Source organism: Agelaius tricolor, unplaced genomic scaffold, assembly GCF_023055355.1.
Source record: "Agelaius tricolor isolate 1412-34295 unplaced genomic scaffold, bAgeTri1.0.p SCAF_3, whole genome shotgun sequence".
NCBI lineage: Eukaryota > Metazoa > Chordata > Aves > Passeriformes > Icteridae > Agelaius > Agelaius tricolor.
The window spans coordinates 61,641,592-61,661,927 of NW_027269263.1; the positions used below are offsets into that span (position 1 = coordinate 61,641,592).

Below are 20,336 nucleotides of genomic sequence, written 5' to 3' on the forward strand. Positions count from 1 at the left end.
TCTGGGCAAAGAGCTGCCAGCAAGAGCACTGCAGTCTTCTGGCTCTGAGAGCAGCTGGGAAAGGGGAATGCTTTCCAGAGGTTTTCCCTAAGGGAGGGGATCGCTGAGAGACCATACTGTTGAACCCTTGGAAATTAGCCAAAGAATAGGCTGCATTGACTGAGCTCCTTACTAAAAACAAAGCCTGTTCTAATTTCAGCATGTGTTTCTGGCTTTAATGGACAGGAGCCTTAAGGCATGGCGAGGTAGAGAGCAATCAAGTTCTAGTAGAAAAAAAACCTGTGTTTACACCAAGCAAAATACTTCAGAAGTTGCTGAGCTCCTCCCAAATACTGTTATTTTCTGCTTAAGAGGGAAAGAAGGCAAAGGCTTAACTTCGTGCAAGACAGATCACATTAATGAGACGGTGCAATTAGAAACTGTTGTTATCAATTGTTGCAAAGGCATTGTTCCCATGTCAGAGACAATTAAGCACAGCAGATGTTTCATACCACAACACAGACCCAAAATATCTCAGTCCATGAACACACAAATCTATTTGCATATTTAATTTATATCAAATACCCACAATAATTCTATTTTTATTATAATAATTAGAAATATATTTTTTTAATTTGATGGTAATTAAGACAAATATAAAAAAGCAGGATTCTGGATTATCAAAAGAATTCTGCAACCAGTGCTCAGTAAATAAAGAAGACAGTGTAGAACTATTAATAATAATCACCTTGCTTATCAGTTTTCATTGTTTTGGTTTGACTACTAAAAATAAAATTCATGACATTTCTCCCGTTAACATGATTACTCTACAAATTCATTCTCATTTGAGGTATGATTATACACAGTCATTAGGATTTCCTTACAATACATTTGCTTTTATAATGATAGCTTATCTCCCTTTTTCTCTAGGTAAAGGATGCTGGTTTTCTCTAGCCAATATATCTTAGTTTACTACACTCTCTCATTTGCCTTGGCTTGAAAATGTTGTCTATCAATTTCTCCTAATGCATTAAGTGCTCTCTCATAATCAGCAAATGCCATGTCTAGCAGCAAATCATAAATGTTTGCATTTCCATTCTGTCATTAATCACACTGCTGTGAAATACCCAGCTAAAGATTATCCATTCTTTTGTCTGGCTAAAAACCTACTAGAGAACTGATTTATGAATGAATGTTTTGTTATCTTAACACTTTAGGTCAAGGACAGAAGTGTGAAATGGCTGTGGCCACTGAAATCTCAGTTGGAGCAGGGAGTTTGCTGGACTGCAGAGCAGCTGTAGATCTACACATCCATACACTTGTCCACTCTTTGTTTTCCAGTGTGTGTCCATAGCTGAATGAGTGCTCTTCTCCCATATGCGTCTTATTGCAAATCACAAACACTTTTGTTCATGTACTAATTTTCAAGTTTCTCAAGAAACTTCCAGCAGAGTCACACTGCTCAGAAATTGCAAGTCAGTTAAAGCTTCTGAACAAAATCATAGAAATGTACCTACTTGTGTGACTTCTGTGGTGTTGCTGATATCTAATTTATCACAATATAAACATTTGCTCAAAGCTTATGTTTATTATGTTACTAATATGAAGGCAGGTTTCAAGTTCCATTTCCTTGATTTTTACCAGTGATTCCTGAGGACCCAAAGACCTCAGGATGGGAGTGCTTCCACCAACTGCTTCTCTTACTACAGAAGAGAGGGACAGAATGTCCTAGGGGACAAGGGACTGCATAGAGTGTGCATTTGACACAGAAGTCTACAAACCCTTCTGCCACTGTGGATAGAGACCTCAGTGAAACCATCAGGCTGCTAAACAGCAAACTACACTGACTGCTGTCTTCATGTGCAGGAATGATGTTTTTCTTCTTGTCTTTTGAGGAGGCTTCTGCCCTTGACAGAGATGCTCCTCCAAGAAGACTGAAGCTCATGAAAGCCTAAGTCTGTATATACCATTGAAGCACAAACCTTTCATAAAGGGCAAACCCAAGCAGAATGAAGGAGAAAGTGATGGAGTAATCATTCAAAGGAGGTCAGGCATCAGCCAAATTAACTTTTTACATTGCAGGAGACCCAGGGTCTCGTTCCTCCTGGTCAATGGGTCAAGGATTGCTCTTCTTCCAAAGGGAGGAAACCTCCAGGCAGATGTGGGTGTATCTCAGAAACTGTGTATTTCCTTAGCCTCCCCTCACCCCAGCAGGTTATCAGGAATGTGCAGAAACAAATGACTGACCCCAGCTCTCAGCAATGCCCAGGAATGGTGTACAGAGCCAAGCTAAGGAGTGGGTTTGTGCATCCATGCATCAATGGGCACTTTCCACAAAACCCCAAATACCTTGCCACTGTGTACACTTTAACTCATCCACCCTCACTGGAAGCTCATGAACAACACTGTTGCACTGAAGGAAAATATTTTACTGTTTGGACACAGAATTATAATTTATAAACCAATTAGCTTCTTAAAAGAGGTGCACCATCAATATCAAGTCTATTTTTTCCCAAGTAAATTTCAGATGGCATTAGTAATCAATGTTCAGAAAAATTACTACAGTGGCTCGTTTGCTAACAAAGGGGAAAACACATTTCTCACAGAAATAAATCACACTTAATTTTTATCAAAAAGATAGAGTCCGCACCTTACAAACTCTCCCAACTCTGGAAAGGATTGTCTTGTCAGATGTGCCACTATCTTGTGATATTTCTCGAAAAAAGAAGTAGATTTTATCATCATCTGGGTTATAGGTATCTGGGATAGGAAAAGTTCCGATGAATTTCGCTCCTGGAAATTAAAAGAAAAATGGGGTTAAAAATCTGAAGAAAAGCCTTAGCACTTGCTGTTAAATTCTGCATTTATGTTGCACCTTTCAGTGAAATAAAAATATTATATAGATATGTAGCAGCAACTTTCTTACCAACTCCAAGTGAAAACCACCATGGAGTCTGAAGTATTTACTCTCAGGCTAAGGTTTTGGTGTAGCTCTTACTACCACTTGCAAAAGTATGCAGCACTGGTTATCATTCTGTGTTTGGAAACAGAGTAACTCTCAGTACAAAATATTGCCCACACAAATCTACCTTACTGCTTTTGCCACCAAAATGAAGCTAAGTAGATTTTCTGAAATCACCTGGTAGAATTTAAATTAATTACTCGTGGCAGCAGTTATCAATAGAGAAATATACTACTGTTTACTAGAGATAGCTTGCAAAGGAGTATTTCCCACATATCTGTAATACAGCAATCTTACTATATCTACCAAATCTGTGGAGTTTTTAATTTTTTTTTTTGTCAGGGTTGGGATTAAATGTGTGAAATGGTATTTTTTGTTTGGATTTAGATATTTATTAGTTCTTATTTATATTATAATCTCACAAACTGTGAGTTCTGTAGTACTTCATGTATTTTAACAGTATTTTAACAAACTAAAAAATGGAGCCATATCTCTCTCTATGAGGCTTTTTAAGGAGAAGCTATTTTGTTAAGAAATGATACTTAAATTATTTTTACTTTTAGCTCAATAACTAACTATTTGTAGTTTGTAATGTGGACTTTTTATTTAATTATACAATATCACCCAAATCCAGGAAGAAGGTGAAGAAGAAGGACTAGCTTCTGCTTTAAAACTTCTATTTTGATTTATATATATTACTATTTCTAAAGTTTTAAATTCTAAGTTTTTTACTATGTGATATTACACACTTCTATTCAAACTACACACTAATAATCTTAGTTTTATAATTTAATTTTGGACATTTTCTCCATGGCTTGACATCAAATCTAGTGTTCTCTTGGGGGTCAGTGTTTGTCAGCACTAAAAGTCTAAAATTCTCAGTAACCAGGGTCCCAACACAAATCCAACACAGTGCCACACTGGGATTCCCCAGTTAGCACAGCAAACTCCAAAACTGGTCGGTCACTCTTAAGGATCCAGCTCCCTTGTCTTGGAAACAGATCGGCTATATCAATGTAATGGTTTGTTTGGGTTATTTAAATCTGCTTTTTGCACAAAATGCCTTTTTGTGGCATGCTGGACCATTGCATTATTCCTGGTCTCCTCCAAGGCAAGAGTGGGTGTCTGCCTGCATCTTGCAGGCCAAGATGCTCTTCACTGCTCCCAAGCCCCTCATCCATGGTCTCCAATCCTGCTCTACCTGCTCACTAGTTTAGGGGTTTTGTTTTCAGTGTTGGGGTTTCTTGTTTGTTTGTTTTCATTTTAATTTTGCACTAGAATCATAACCTGAAGCAATTCCAGGGTCCCTGACTGCAGCAGAGCAGCCAGCAACCCTGCCTTGCACAAGTGAACCAGCTACTTGGGGCAGGGATTTTTAAGACATTCCCCAGTGTGCTGCAAGAGATGAGCTCTTCTGAGGGCACTTGGATCAATGGTGCTTTTCTTTAAACAGAAGTGGCTATACAAATACAGTGCAAAGAGACCCTTGACTCTAAAATACATTCTTTCAGCAATAAAATACACAGTCTTTGTGCCCCAGTATCAGGTAGGCTGCAGTAGAAAGCAATAAGGAGGGTGGTGTAAGAATGCAGAGCAAACAGAGCACACTGTTTATATGGGGGAATACTATTATCAGCTTTCAATATATCTTCATGCCTTTGTCCTTTTCATCATGATTGTTACTTTATATTAGCCTTGAGGAATTTTCACCATGAACTCCACAGTACACATAGAAGAAAAAGGGAGTCCTTGATTCAAAAGTTTGCAGTCTGAGACAAAGGGCCTGAGACAAAATGGGATGTGTTAAAGTGCTCAGTGTGCACCTTTGTGACAGAAGAGTAAATTTATGGGTGAAAACAGTCACAGTGCTGCTTCCATTTTAAACCTTTCTGTCACTAGAGAATAGTGTCAGCAGAAAAAATGAAATGATGCAGGCATCAAGATCTATAAATTTAAGTTAGGATTTCAAAATGAGCTTGAGGAAAATATTCCATTACCCCTCAGGGCCTGTAAGGCTACTTTGAAGATTAGATCTCTAGGCATGAATAAATACACAAATATGCTTCTAGTATGGTTTCTTAAATATGTGGTTAGCAAAATAGCCATTTAAGAGGAAACCTGTGAAATTCTTCTATTCCATGTTTTTGAAAGTCACATCCTTTTTTTTTCTTAATCCACATTCACAGAACAAAACACTGAATGTATGGGGGGGTTGAAGATTAAACTTCATTGCTTTCCTTGGCAAGCCAAATGCAAAAATAAATGTCTCAATACCAATTCCTGGAACAGATTTAGAAGAATCTCTAACTAATTAAAGGAACACCAATATTTAACAATTTTAAATCACAACTGAAAAGACTGAAATTGAAAGTTAAATTCGAACAGAAATACATCATAAAAGATATGAAGTGAAAATAATTAAATGGAAGAGATTATGACCTCAAAAGCACATAATGTTCTGTAATTGAGATGTTTGTCTCATCTTTTCTAACCCATCTATCCAAAACATAAAAGTGCATTTAAACTAACTGTGAATTAGGCTTTTGGATTCTTTTTATGGGAGAAAAAACTAATTATGATGATTTTAAACTACTGTTTGTTTTCCCATAGACAGAGCTATCCCCTCCACTATTTGCTTCAGCAGAAGATCTTCCCACATATTAAGTTCATGTGTAGATTGTATGTAACCAGCCTGGGGATTAATGGCTTCATGAGCTCTGGTAATAGATGGTACATGTGCTGCTTGTGCTTTTTTTCGTGTGCTCTGATGGGGAAAGCTGATACAGCTGGTTCTTCACTGCTGGGGTGGCTGTTGGTGACCTGCTGGCCATCACCCCCTTCTGAAACCAGCAGTGATTTTGGGCAGTGCAACCTACGGAGAACTTAAGCTCAGAAAAAGAGACCCACAAAGCAGTGAGTGTCCCAGAACACAAAGAAATTAAAAGCAACCCAAAACAGTGGGAAGCAGCACCTCTGTGTGTACCTTGGCTGCCAGGAATACATGGCATGACAGAATACAAAGGACAGTGCTTACCTCATTTACCAAAACCACTTAGAAGTCAAGCTCCTAACCCATTCTCAGCCAGGTCCTCTCTCAGGGAGGGACAAAGTGACAATGAATAATCCTATTTTAAGACAGATTCCTACAATAGGCGGGGTGAGTCACCCTCTGGAAGTGTCACCTCTCTCAGTAAATTACAGAGGCAAGCAAAAGGACTGAGCTCAGACAGGATGCTACATTTGCCTTTTAGAGCTAAGGGAACTGAATCCCATCCAAAGTTCGCAGGATATAAAGAACTCATTGCCTCCAAGACTTTGTCCTGGAAAAGACGACTACATTGCTATGAAAAAAGTGAAAAGGAAAAAAAAAAAAGAGATGAATGCAATTCAAGGAAGCCCTCGTTCCAGCTATGGCCTTCCCTGCCTACGAAGGAGGCAGGAATGTGCAGCTGCTCACTGGATGCCTGTGTGTAGGGCTGTGGGGCGCTCTCTGCCCACGGGGCTGGCACGGGGCAGACTCAGTTCCAGCGGGTGGCTTTGCCATCCGGAGAGGAGCCACCAGCCCCGTGTGCCTCGTCCCTGGGCGAGACAGCTCCAGGGAGCAGCTGTGGGAACCCCAGCTGGCCCAGCCCTGCTCCCCTCTGCTCCAGTGCCACCCTTGCGGGAGGATGAGCACGTGTGAGCCTGAGTCATGGGAAAGATTAGCTGCCTTCCTCCTGCCCCCTCTGCCGAGCTGCTGTTCAGTCACTGAGATTGGGACATGTCTTCATTAGCCAAGAGAGAGATGCCCTGCAAGGAACTGGAAGGTATCCCACGCATTTTCCCTCATGCTTTGTCTTTACCTCCCTTCCCTCAGGGAAGGATAATTTTGTTTCCAGAAAGAGAATAAGACTAAACTTTAAAAATATTAAGGTGCATTATAGCAAAACTTCCTCGGCCCTCTGGAAGAAAACAAGCTGTACATTTTATGCTTATCCTAAGTAAAACATGAGTCATGCACGGTAATAATTTATTTCCAATTGTACAATTATCCAAGTATGCACAACTTTTACTGGAGGTCTAACACATGCTTGGTAAATGGGCAGTAGATTTAGGGAAGAGGGGATTTACATGAGATGGGAGTTTTAAATCTGAAATCAAGTAAATATTTTCTTTATACCAGTATCGGCTGAAAGCACAGAAGTATGTAATTGGTAACATTACACAATAAACCAGAAATATATTGGCCACCCTATGGCTTATTGCAAAAATGATGCCGTCATTTCAAGTTGCACTTAAAAATATTCTCCAACCTTAAAAGGACTGTTTCAAAATATTAAAAGCACCTAGTTTATGTCTATGCCTCTTAGTATAACACTGAATGGATTGTGTTTGTGAAGTCTTAGACAGAATTGTGGCTGTAGGGTTTTATATGGCTGGAAGCAGGGTAAACCTGAAGAATATATAGGGTCTTCAGTGTTTATATAGTGTGGGGCAATTTTCACCTCACAGTCTAGCACACTAAAGCTGCTTTTCAGACCCAGACATATTAATATACTGTTCTCCTTAGAAAAGTTTCACAAATACAGATGCTTTAAGTGAAAACAGAATAAATTGTGAATCAATATGAATGAGAGAGGAAAGGCAGACACGCCCCCCCCCCACTAAAACATTTAAGCACTTCTCAAAGCTACAGTTTAGTCTGTTTTCTTCTACTGTTCCTTTGCCTCAAACTGCTCATGAAGAAACAACAATAAGAGAAAGAAATGTTTGGAAATGTATTTTTAAGCTACAAGTTCTTTTGGACTGGCAGCTGAACCCTGTAATGCTCATCAATGTGGATCTATACTAATGATTGCACCAGACGCTCCTCAGGGCCAAACCACAGTAAACCTTTGTTTTTACCTTATTACTGCATCCCTTAGGAAAGCAGCTACCCAGCCACCTTTCCATGCTGAGCATCTGCAGGCCATCAGTGATAAAACTGGATATGCACTTGCAAGGCTAATTAGAATTGGAGAACTGACTGCTGGATGGACCCATCGCGGTCCATAGCACAGTCCATTTCTGCTCTGCACTGCACAAGGGGTGTGTGGAAATCAGAGATGAGATAGGAGAGGTGGGACAAGAAAGACTTTCAGCACGGAAAATGAAAGCGGGATAGGTCAGCAGAGTGAGATTCTTCAATCTCATATTTGGAAGGGTAAACATGACTTGTAAGTGGATTTTTCTTTTTCTCCTGATCCTGCAGCAGAAATCCTGGAGTTATGGAGCTGCACCTAGATAGAAATCCAAGGCAACAATAGAGAAGAAGGAAGAGAAGGGGTAGGGAAAAATTATTAAGAAAAAAAAGAACATTTCCTCTTGTTGAGGTCTCAAAGAGTTAAGAGGCAAAATTATCCTTTTTAGAAGTTGTCTGCTGGGAAGACAACTTAATCCTGTGGTCAGCAGGCCCTGGCCTTACACTGCACCCATAATAGTCACACAGGCATCCCGAGCCAGGGACAGTGTTGCCACATCTTTAAAGACAGTTGACAGCTATAAGGGGGATGCTTTAATTGTGCAGGGTTAGCTTGTGAGTGAAGTTTTCCATGTTACTCTGTGTGTGGTTTGAGACTGGCTGGGTGCAAATGCAGCCAGTTTTTTAGAGGGTTTACTAGCTCCCAATGTTTTTTAACGGGCAAGAAAAAGCACTGTTTTGCTTGGGAAGCTATTTTAGTGTGCCCTTAGTGGTTTTAAAATGATCCTCACAGCAACAAAGGGTACTTTTCCCCCTAAAAAAGGAAAAGGGAAAAAAAAAAAGACCTCCTACCAAAAAATGTGGGATTTCTAGTCTGTTGTTTCAATATGCTATACAGAAGAGCTTCTGACAAGTGATTGGAAAATACAGTTTAAAAAATTATTCTGACAAGACTGGATATAGAAGCATTTCAATCATGATATTATTTCAATGGTAGGATTATACACAGATATACACATCAAAGACGGAAACTATGATTAAGTCTTATGCTCCCACTCTTCCCTTAATTAGCATTTTCACCTCTGTGACTTTTCTCAAGTGCATTTCTGTTCCACTGAGCTTTTTCAAAAAAGCCTACGTAATCCAAAGCCTCCATGATACAATATCTATATTTATAGTTACTGGACATATATTTATATAAGGAAGGAGCTATTAACTTCAGAGGCAGGCACAATGCAAATGACAACAGCATATGTTTGGGATCTTACCAGTAAGCCAGTAATGCTCAGAAATGTCAGTTCTGATGTAATGGTGGTCGTGAGAAGGGCCCAGAGAACGTGTCAGAGCAGTGTCTTTGCCAAGGAAATCAGAAGCTGTTCCAGCATAAAGATACTCATCTGCAAATGAAAAAGAAATAGGGTTCCTACAGCTGTATCATAAAAAAAAATTAAGACTATTTACATTTTGTTGGGTGAACAACACCTGTGTTTAATTGGTCTATAAACTAATTTAATGCTTTAAAATATTACTGGATCATATTTTAATGGGTTTTTTGGTTCTGTGGATTTATTTACATTTAAATGAGAGTGATATTTGTAATTTTATGTCTGAGAAGTAACATAGCCAACGCCTAATTTTCAGATCTTTTAGGCACTCAGGAAAGTAAATTTCCCAGGCTTTAATTGGAACTGGCTCTTAGGGGTATAAATGTCTATTTAATCAGAGCACCCTGTCCCATGCCCCTGGGAGCCATGGTGAGGGCATGGCCACCTGTCCATTCCAGCTGCTCCTGTGTCCCAGGACTGCCATGGCCCCAGTGGCTTTGCTGCTCCTGAGCCAGAAAAACAGGATGGATGCTTCCCCACTGGAATGCTGCAGCCTGGCCCATTCCTAGAGTAAGGATCTCCATCCAACAGTTAATTCATAAAGAGCAATTCAGGCACAAATTCAGGGAATTTGTGTTAATGGCGGGAATCTGGCTACAGACAAACCATCATCATTTTAACACAGAGTGGTGTCCCTGAACTAAATGACACATTTTGTTTGAATAAGGCAGCCAGAATTTGCCTCACAAGGACACTACATCTGTAACACAGTGCCCTGCCACTTGCTGCAACTACAGTCACCATTTGCTCTTCTGCCCCTTTTGTGGACAATGAAAATGCTAAGAAATGCGCAATATTTTGTTTCCCTTCATATCTCAGTACTTTTCAAAAAGAAGCAAAGAAACAGTATCACTGTAAAACTTTTTTTGTTTTTTACCACATAGTGCATTTTAAAATACTCCTTTTTCTGTAAAATGGCAAGCTTTATTTGTTGGAGAGGGTTTTTGTTTTATTTTGTTTAATGACTTGCAGAAATAAATCCCTAGAATTCATAAAAACAAAAAAGTTCATGTTCACAAATTATAATTTTATAAAAAGCTGTATGATACATAAAAATCCCCCTCCAAAAGTTCCTCATCCAGGTTTTCTGATACCCCTGGGTTGAAACATTTCACAAGATCCTTTAGAGAGAAGCCTTTGTTGAGTGTGAATGCAGAATAAATACCATTCAACACTGATGTTTGTGCTTTCATTTGCGAAAGATGTAAATGCACTTAAAAAAATAAGATCAAGGGAGGGAAAAAAATCAACAAACCAACCCACAACCCATGATCCACAAGCACTTTATTTGTCCAAAAAAGATCTATCATCTTTCCTTTTACCTCATTATTATTGTTACTTCTGTATTATTTCCATGACAGTTGTGGAAAGCACATCTTTCAGACAGCATGTTGCCTTTGTAAAGAAACAATAGTGCATTCTGAAAGGTATTTGTCATAATGAGGGATGGGCAGGGTAATTGGTGTTTGCTAAGTGACAGGCACTCTGTGATCGATACATCTGAAGGGCCAACAGAAATTCTCCATCCTTGCTTAGGCTCTGCTGACAAGGCATTTTCAGCACTTCTCTCAGCATTTGGTATCTCTCATTCCAAGTTTCTGCAGCGACCTGAACAGTTTTGGTGAGTGGTAATTTGTGAGGATGGATGATGAACAGGTGATTTTTCAGTCAAAAAACCTAGTTTTTCAAATTTATCTATGGGTCTACTTGAAGTGATATGCCAGGTAGTACTCAGATTGCTTGTTTCTACAAAGAATGAAAATTACTCAGTTGCATTAACTTACATATATGAGTGAAAATATAGTTAGATATTACTTAGCTCATAAATGTGTAACTGAATAAAAAGTGTTCTCTGAAGGATATAAGTAATCTTTATTGCCATTTGGCAGATAAATAAAAGTAGATGGAGAGAAGTGACATGCCAAGGTTACTCTGCTCATTAATGGCAGAGATGGGAAATGATCTCACCTGAGCTCCAGAGCAGCATCTTACCCAGGAACCATACTGCTCTCCTAGTTCACTTGGGAATAAGGTAAGCATCCAAAGATAGACCAAAACACATTCTCTGGTCAGGCCTGTAATTCCTTACAGTGCTCCTTGTACATTATTGTGAAGCACTTGACACCAGCAACAGTCAAAAAAGGGGTACTAGAATACCCTGACCATTAATTTAATCTAGCTCAAAAATTGTTATGCAGCAAAGTTCATGTCTTAGCTAGCTAAAAGACAGCAGCTTCTTCATTTCACAAGATTTAATAGAACAGTCAGAGCATGATAGTGCTACTGAAATTAGGCAATGCTGTAATAAATCACAGAGTTCTACTGCTTGCATTAAAAAAAAAAAAAAGTTTAAAAAAAAAGTTAAAGTTTCTGGAACCCCATTTTAAAAATAGACTTCACGGTCATTAAAGAGTACTAGGGGTCTCTGAGAAGAATAAGCACAGGCTTTAATCTATTGTTTTTAATAAAGGAAGTCCTGCCCCATCTGTAGGGTCAGAATCACAAATCATCTATCTTATTATCTGAGAATAAAGGCTGAACATTAGTCATATTCTTTTTATAACACAGAGTGACCGATACTTCAAAGCACTGTCACCACTGCTCTTTGGCTGTAAATGAAAACGTCATGGTGCTTCACTCTTATCTTGTATTCATATGCTCGACGGACAAGTTAAATGAAAATTGTCCAAAGCTATGAACCAAGCCATGACAAAAGTAGCTCTTATAGTGATTTGAAATGCAGAGGTCAAGCTGACATTCCTTGGCCCCAAATGTCAGACCACACAGTGCTGGGATGCATGCAGCAGGCAGAGTGCACTATCTGCTCCTCGGCTCCCGGCTTCAGAAGTGGCTACTCGAGTAAATAGAAACCTCAGAAACGTATTTATGGAAATCCTGCATGTCAGCAGACTTCAAAGGGCAGAACATATTGATAATTGCAGAAAGAGGCCCACAAGGGCTTCAATCACTCTCTGTCCATGTGGGTTTTTTTGTTGTCCTCTTAAAGGAGCAATGACTGGGTGAGGGTGAAACCGCCTTCCTGCCCGGCTGACAGAGCTTCACTGCCACTCTAATGCCTCTGTTTGTACTGCCGCCCTTGCAGCTCTCTGCTGTCTGCAGCCCCAAGGCTTTCCCAGCTCTGAGAGCACAAACCAGCCCTGGAAACATGACCAGTGCCAGAGGAGCTCCAGCAGTGGCATCTGCTGAGCCCCTGGGCTGGCACAGAGCCATCGCAGGCCCGAGGGCAGCACCTGGCTCTGGTGGCTCCTTACCTGCCATCACTGAAGCAAATGGCTGCTGGGGATCGAAGGGGCACTTCAACCTGCCTGACTCCAGGTTCTGGGTGTCCAAACGGAGCACCATCTCCTGAGAATAAACACAAATTCATTATCCTGGTGTGGCTGCAGAGCAAAACTCACTTAGAGAGCCTGATCTGCTAGTGTACAAAGTGAAGGTGTGCTAGACCATGCAGCTGTCATCTCAGCATTGATGTTTACAGTCTGTGTCTGTTTCATATCTGCATTTTTTCACTCAGTGTTTTACTGTATCCTGGTCACTCTATAGTGAAGCACAAATCTTAAAAAAAAAATACAATTATTTTCAGAAGATAAGAGATGCATTGTTCATTTCTACTCCAATTAAAAGCGGGATTGTACTTAAAAGGCACTGGCTTCTATTTGGGAAAGTGCTGATAGACTGTATTGCAACAGGAGACCCTGAAGGGATTCTGGCTGACTCTGAAATTTCTCCAGGGACTGCTGAATAATGTTCACAACAGACACAGTTCAGACCCTTTTAAAATGAAAGCAGCATTTGCTCTCTCTTATTATTTTTAACAAGGCTAAAGATACAAGAGATATCAGAATAGTTTCTTCCTTGTAGTTTCCAAATACAGTATGATTAATTCCTGGGCCACAGAACAAGAGCACAGAGGAAGATAAAGAAAATAAGTTATTTAAAAATTATTGCCAATGTTTTCAGTGGGCAATCAACAACTCGATTCCTGCAGGCATCCATTTGAAGCTTTATTATAGTTCTGAATTGCCAACAGGGATTCTTTACTTGCCCCTTTCAATGGTTTCCTGAAAGTACAGTTAACCCAAAATCCATAGTGAGTCCTGCTGAAGGCAAATTGATAGCTCAGAGGAGTAAAGTGAATTTTCCACAGGTGTAGAGACTCCACATTCAGAATTGTGCTGCCTTTAAGAGAGGGGAGATTTCCTACAGAAGTGCTTTTAACATGTTTTCGTTTAACATGCTTTCCTACCCACTAATGCTCAGAAATCTAATTAGAAACAAAAATTTAGAAGCTAGTTTAAAAAAAAATCAAAACATCTCCATGATTTCAACAATTAAATATGGGTTAAGTGATTTTAATTATTTTAATTATTCCATATCTCTACCTTGCAAGAGGCCAGGAGAGTACAAATGACAAGCAAGTATGTCCAGAGATGGCCACACAGGATTAGACTTCACAACACATTAATTCAATTCATCCTTAATGTACATCAGATTATAAATGACCAAACCTTTCTATGTTATTGAGGTGCCTCCTAAACTCTCTAGGCTCAAAAGACAAAAGCCCAGGATACTGAATAATTAAGCTCCTTAAGAGAAAAGAAAAATCAATTCCAATCTGGGAACATAAATTCAATTTCCTCCAGCAATCCTAGGTCATAGGAAGCAGAATTTAATCATCAAAAAAACTCGTTACCTTCCCAAACCTGTGGAATACCAGGCAAACCAAATTCTCAGGCTCCTGAAGTGAGCACAGCAAGGATAAAACTAAACTAAAAATTTGGATTTTTTTTTCCTGACAATGCTGGCATCCCATTGTTCTTTGTTCTAGGATGTGGAAGCCTGAGCAGCTCAGAGAACCCTTGCCTTATCACATGGGAAGAGGCTGTCTGCAAGCCCAGCAGTACTCAGGGGACCAAGGGAGTTACAGATCAACATCAAATATTTCAGACTTCACCCAGACAAACTAATGGACACTACCAGGCATTCACACAGAATTAACCTCCTGCTTTCACTTCAGGCAAAGCTTTCAAAGAAAAGAGCATCCCTTGGAGAGCTGTGGCTAACAGCATCAACCAGGCCAAGCCTCTTCTTCACCAGCCAAGAGAAGTTTTGGCAGCGACTCGAGCAATAACAAGACGAGGACTTTAATCCCCTTTAATTGTGTGATCCCGTTGGGGATTTGTACTGCTTCAAAAGCAGTGGCTGCTGTGGTTTTGAGTCACCTGATCCACAGTGTTTTCCTCTCTGTTTTCACAGCACTAGCACTGGCCAGGAGAGCACTGTGCAGATCCACCAGCAGCTTTCAAAGGTCAGCCTGGCTTCCCAGCCTCCATGAGGCTTTCTCAGGGCCTGGCTCTCCCAAGCATCCCACATCTTCCTGGAGAGGTTGTTAATTACCAGACACTCATTATCTGTTATTATAACCCAAAAAATTTAAATTAAAAAAAAAAATAAAAAGGTGAAGGATGGAATAAAGAAAAAATTCAGAGAGAATGGATTTCCTGGCTTCAGTTCCTACAAGGAGACATTTTCAACTGCCTGTCAAATTCATATCACTGTGCCTATCCTCAGCACTCTCCTGCCTTGTCACATTTATCTGAAGAGGCAGTGGAAGGACGGTGGCTGAAGAGTGTTTGGGCCTCCAAGAAGGAAAGGGGAAATATGCCTGATGCCATTCAAGGCTGATAAAGTCAGTAGGAGGCTGCAGAAGAGCTGCTCTGTCAGAGGAGGCAGGGGTGAACACTGTCCAACCTACCCCTGCAGCTGAGCAACCAGCAGGAACGTGGGAGAGGCAGGACTGGGGGACAGTGAGGGGATTAGGAAATACAATACCAGGATTCTTCTTCCATTTCCTCTCACAAGGTAATTGGTCATGTCTAGCTGAGACAGGCCCCTTGTCTAGACTGGCTGCTGGACTGAACAGTCAGACCAAATCCATAATTTCATAAGGTCTGGTGAAAACAACCTTCACAAATGAAGTAGATGAAATGAAGTAGGGCAATGATGGAGTGAATAAGGAATCTTGCTAATGACCCAGAGGTAAACCAGAGCCTTATTTATACTCTTGCTGAGAGCTGTTCTGGTCTACTCAGCTGTGTATTTGATCATTCAGCGAAGAAATCAGCATGATACAAGGGATCTAAAATTTCAGTTACTTCAACCGGAATATTTGAAGTAGTAAAGCAAAGAAGTCTACAGAATTATTTCATTGTAAACCAAATTATACACAATATACCAGACAATACCAGGAGCATGAATGGTTTATTAGGCAAAGAACACTACTGTGTAGATTTCTCATAGCTTTAGTTGTCTTTTGCACAGGCAGCCCCTCTGGGTTGGTCATCCAACCCACAGATTATGGGGTACATAATGAGAGATCTCAGTCTGGGCAAGTATTAATCCCTTTTTTTCTTCCGTGAGGATCTTCCCTTGATTGCATGTATCAGTGACAGAACAAGATGGAACAACTTTAAATGAAATAGGGTAGGTTTAGATGAGATATTGGAAAGAAAATACTCTCTGTGAGGGTGGTGAGGCACCAGCATAGGTTACCCAAAGAAGCTGTGGATGCTCCACCCCTGGAATTGTTCAAGGACAGGCTGGATTGGGCTTTCAGCAACCTGCTCTAGTGGAAAGTGTCCCTGTCCATGGCAGGGGAGTTGGAATTGGGTGGTCTTTTAGAGCTCTTTCTACCCAAACTGTTCTGTGATTTTTATCCTGTTTCAGGTTAATCCATTTAGTAACTTTAGATGTCATTTCATATATTCCAGAATTTTACCCAGCCTTGAAGAAAAGAGAAAGCTATTTCTAAAGCAGCATAGGAAGCCTGCACCACAGGCAATCAGCCAGACAGGTCACATCTCAACACTGTCTGAGAACAGCGCCAGTGGGATAAATATAGCCAAGGTGTGATGCATATAGGAGTTAAAAAGAGACTTGTGTACTAAGTGGCTGCTTGACACAACACCAAAATTATTCTGTTTTGGGGGTTAGGTCTCAAACATTTACCACTTAGGATAGAGATTTCTTTGTCACCAGCAAATGAAGACCAATCAGCTGCTAAAATTCAGCTCGGAATATGCCACAAGTGATGGACAGCAACCAACACCTCCTCAGTGACCAGACTGCAACACATTGCAAAGTCCTGAGACACTGTCCCTGCACTCAGGCTCAGAGACCCTTTTCAAAGTGTTCATTACTCTCATGCACAAGGCATAGGAATTCCTCTGTGGACCAAGGGAATATGTACATTAAAAGACAGAACTACAAGTTTCATCTTGAACTCTGAATGTATGTGCATAAGGAAAGTATGTGCAGAAATGACTTACTAGAAAGGAAGACATCTGGGTTAGATGTTCTCTTCACTTAGTTAATCACATGGAAGTGTCATTCCAAAGAACTTTGTGTATTAAGCCTGGGGAAAGTGCTTTGTTCAAAAGTGATATGCACATACCAAATGTGAGAACGAGAGTTCCCGTCTGACCCGCAGAATCCACCATTTATCCAGTTATTTATGCAAGCTGCTGTCAGGTCGTTTTTTACACACTCACATAGCATTTTCCAATCTATGATGAATGCTAAACAAGATGAGGGCTATTCCTTGACACATCACACTAGTGAGAAAGTTAAATTACCTCTTTGTGAGTTCCAAGTTCAATGTATCCACAGAGAGGGTGAAATGCTCCTGTGCCACAGACATAAACGTGGGTCCGGTTGTACGGCTGGAGAACACGGATAAAATTGGCACATTCTGTCTGTTGGGAAAAGAAAGATAAAGGTTACTTTTTATATTCTTCTTTTTCACGTACAGCCATAGCACTGTTATACTTAAAACTACTGTAGCAGAGACTGTTTATGAAGCAGTTCAAAGCTGTGACAACTGCAATTTGACAGTGGCTATCTACCAGGCAGTTCATCAATCAGACCTGCAAACCTAATCCTGCTGTAAGGCTTACAGCCACAGGAAGCTGTGTGCTCACAGCATGGTTTGGAGGGTATCTGTTCAGCCTGTGTCGTAGCAAACAACACCTGCCAACAACTGGGCAGAGGTCGCAGAGCCACTGGGTTTGTGTGGCTACCAGTCCTCCTGCCTTTGCTTCCCAGCTCAGTGTGCTTTAACACCAAATATTAAATTATTAAAGTAACTGTGATGGGCTGAAAGGCTTCAACACACTTCCAAGGCTATGCTTTGTTTCTGCACCAACCACATCTTACTGGTGACTTTTATTTGGTCATTTCTGAGTCCAATGGGCTGTCCTGGGTCTAGCTGGGCTTGGTCCTTGCTGGGAAGCACAGGCAGCTGCTACATGCTCCAAGGATGGTACATGGGCTGGAGGAAAAGGCTTGCTCTAGCTTTCCCCAAAATGAAATTAATACAGAAACACAAAACAAGTACTTCAGAGGGAATACACAAGATCTGTTCATACTTTCTAGACATGACCCTACACCTAAGTAGAAGTCCAAAACAAGTATTTCCCTCTCAGGACCCTTTCCTTCTTCTCTTAGTATAGAAATAGAACAGCACAAATCTTCCATATACACCAGTATAAGAATATTCCCAGTGCTCAGCAAAGGTGTTGTTGAGGTTTTGACTGCTGTGAATATAATGGTAGCAACAAGTTAGAATAAGAAGTTGCAATTCTTCAAGCAGAGAGCTGACAGTGTTTTGAACTGGAATCTACCTTGGTAATCGACATGCTGGACAGAAATTAGGAGATTTTTTTGAGACAAAATGAGGAAATTTTATATTACAGCCAGGACATGTTTACATTTATGGGGCTAAGCTCTAGACACATGATGTAATCTGTGCTAAGCAAAACACATAAAAGTTGTATTGTATACACATATGTACCTGAAATATACTTCCTAAAGAAAATGTGTGGTTCCAGGGAAAAGCCACTGAGTCTGAGATTTTCTTTTAACCCTAACTGAAGCTGTCTGCAAGTTAAGTTGATTTGTACACTGCTCTACTTCTCTGTTTCTTTAAAGAATTATAATGAAGTTAAACTCAGGACACTCCCAAGAAAAAAAGAAGCATTTTAATGCAAAAAAAAGAGGCTTTTATGGAAGCACTGCCTGGTATACATTTCTGTATATGTATACCAGGCAATGGTATACATATACAGAATATATATATATATATATATATATATATATATATATATAATGGAATGAATGGTAAGTGGACTTAAAGTAAGTCCATTCATCTCTCAGCTGCATTTATTACATCAAAGAAAAATCTAGTGTGATTGCTGTCTGCAATAATGAAATTTTTTAAGTATTAATATTTTAAAAACAATATAAATTTAATTTTTTAAATTAAGAAAATAACACTTGGGACATTAATTCAGAAGAAGTGTAACAAGAGCTTACTAAAGCATTTTGTGCATTTAGTAACAAACACACAGATATTCATAAATCACAGCAATAATAAAAAATATATATCATACTTACCTGGGCATCTTTCCCAGCTAATTTGCATAATTCTACCTTTTCTTTTGCTGCAGGCCAGTAAATCTGTAACATAGTTAAAATAAAACAAGATTATGAAGATTATAACTTGTCCTATGACTGACAGAATAATTATTATATGAATAAACACTTAAAACAGATTTAGGCATGTTGAAAGACCTTGCCGGTAAATTGAAATGAACATGACTTCAAATACAAGATTCCATTACAAAAAGTTAAGAGGTTTTAAATCAACCCCCTGATCTTTGTTTATTTCCTCATTGGCCCCATGTACTTTTAAAAAGCATTCAGTTAATCTGGCCAGGGCACCTTGTCACCATTATGTGTTTCCCTCAAAGTTATGATGAGCCAAATCATCTGGAAACTAAGCTGATTGCAAAGCCAGGCAAATTACATTTGTGAAGAATTTAGACCAGTGGACTTGGCATAACTGTTATAAAAAAAATATTTAGCTCTTTCTGCCAATTTTCAGTTGAAAAGAATTAGGTTCAAAAAACCAAGGATAGATAAAGAGAAATTTGTAGAACAAAAAGTACATTTGACAGACATCAACAGTGCATGGCTTAAAAATGTCACCCATCAACATTAACTGAGTTTACTGAGAAAATGAAACAGAGGTTTAGAGAAGAATCGTGGACCTTAGATAAGTGGCATTAAATACTGATACAGTTTCTCCATCTTTTTTATCTGCCCTGAAGAATTCTATAAAATAGGTTTTGATGTAGATGAATCCAGATGGCAAAATACTATCAGTTACTGTAATCCAAATTATGTTAGCAAAGAAATATCAATGAACAACAGTTCAGGTTCTGTTTCATTGACTTCAATTAAGCAGTCAAGACTGGATATGATTTAGTGTTTGATTCTACTAAATTTAAAATAGAAGCTAAATACAAATTCTTCTACAACCTGATAAAAATGGGTATTTTGTATTTCTAATTTTGACAAGACAAAACTATTGTTATTTCTCATAACCAACAGTAAAAACACCACAAATCACACTTAATTTTAAGCAAATATTGATTAGTACATTGCCTCAAGTCTCAGGCACCAGTCAGCAGGTCTTTAGTAGTCACAAATGCTTTTGAGTAGTCTCCAATAAATCTTTACAAAATCTTAAATAGCAAATATATAAGAATGAAGAATTATTGTAATATGCATCAGAAATAAAAACATCAAGGGATGATGCACAACCCAATGGCATATAAGAGGAGTTGACTGTTGTCACATTCCCTTTCACCCAGCTGTTGGCACCTTGTAGGAAGAGGCTTGACATACACAGGCTCAGTCCCACACTGGTAAGGAAAGCAAACAGCCAGTGTCCTGTGTCAAGTACCTTTATCATTTCCCAAAACCTACACTCACTGCTTCTCTCAGTCTGGAAACACTTTTCATTCTACTTCTCCCTCTCTCATGCCCAGTGAAAATGCATGTACTGGATTTCTGCAAGGAAATTAATTTCCTCTCACGTGAATTTAGTTACCTTTCTGATAAAAACCTCTTAGTAGAGATAATGTAGTTTAAGTTACTTAAACCTTAACCCTCTACAACAATATTTACACGGAGTCAGAGATAAGAC

At 39.5% G+C, this 20,336-nt stretch overlaps 1 protein-coding gene across 4 annotated transcripts in view; it reads right to left on the reverse strand.

Moving 5' to 3' along the window:
* The window catches only part of SEMA3D (semaphorin 3D), a 139,728-nt gene that overhangs the window by 49,124 nt on the left and 70,268 nt on the right, over window positions 1-20,336 (reverse strand). For all 4 annotated transcript variants that reach the window (XM_071424040.1, XM_071424039.1, XM_071424037.1 and 1 more), the window contains 5 exons: window positions 18,740-18,802; window positions 16,921-17,040; window positions 12,538-12,631; window positions 9,149-9,277; window positions 2,630-2,772 (listed from right to left, as the gene is read on the reverse strand). In XM_071424040.1, coding sequence (XP_071280141.1) covers window positions 2,630-2,772; window positions 9,149-9,277; window positions 12,538-12,631; window positions 16,921-17,040; window positions 18,740-18,802 — 549 coding nt within the window. The remainder of the gene's footprint in view (window positions 1-2,629; window positions 2,773-9,148; window positions 9,278-12,537; window positions 12,632-16,920; window positions 17,041-18,739; window positions 18,803-20,336) is intronic.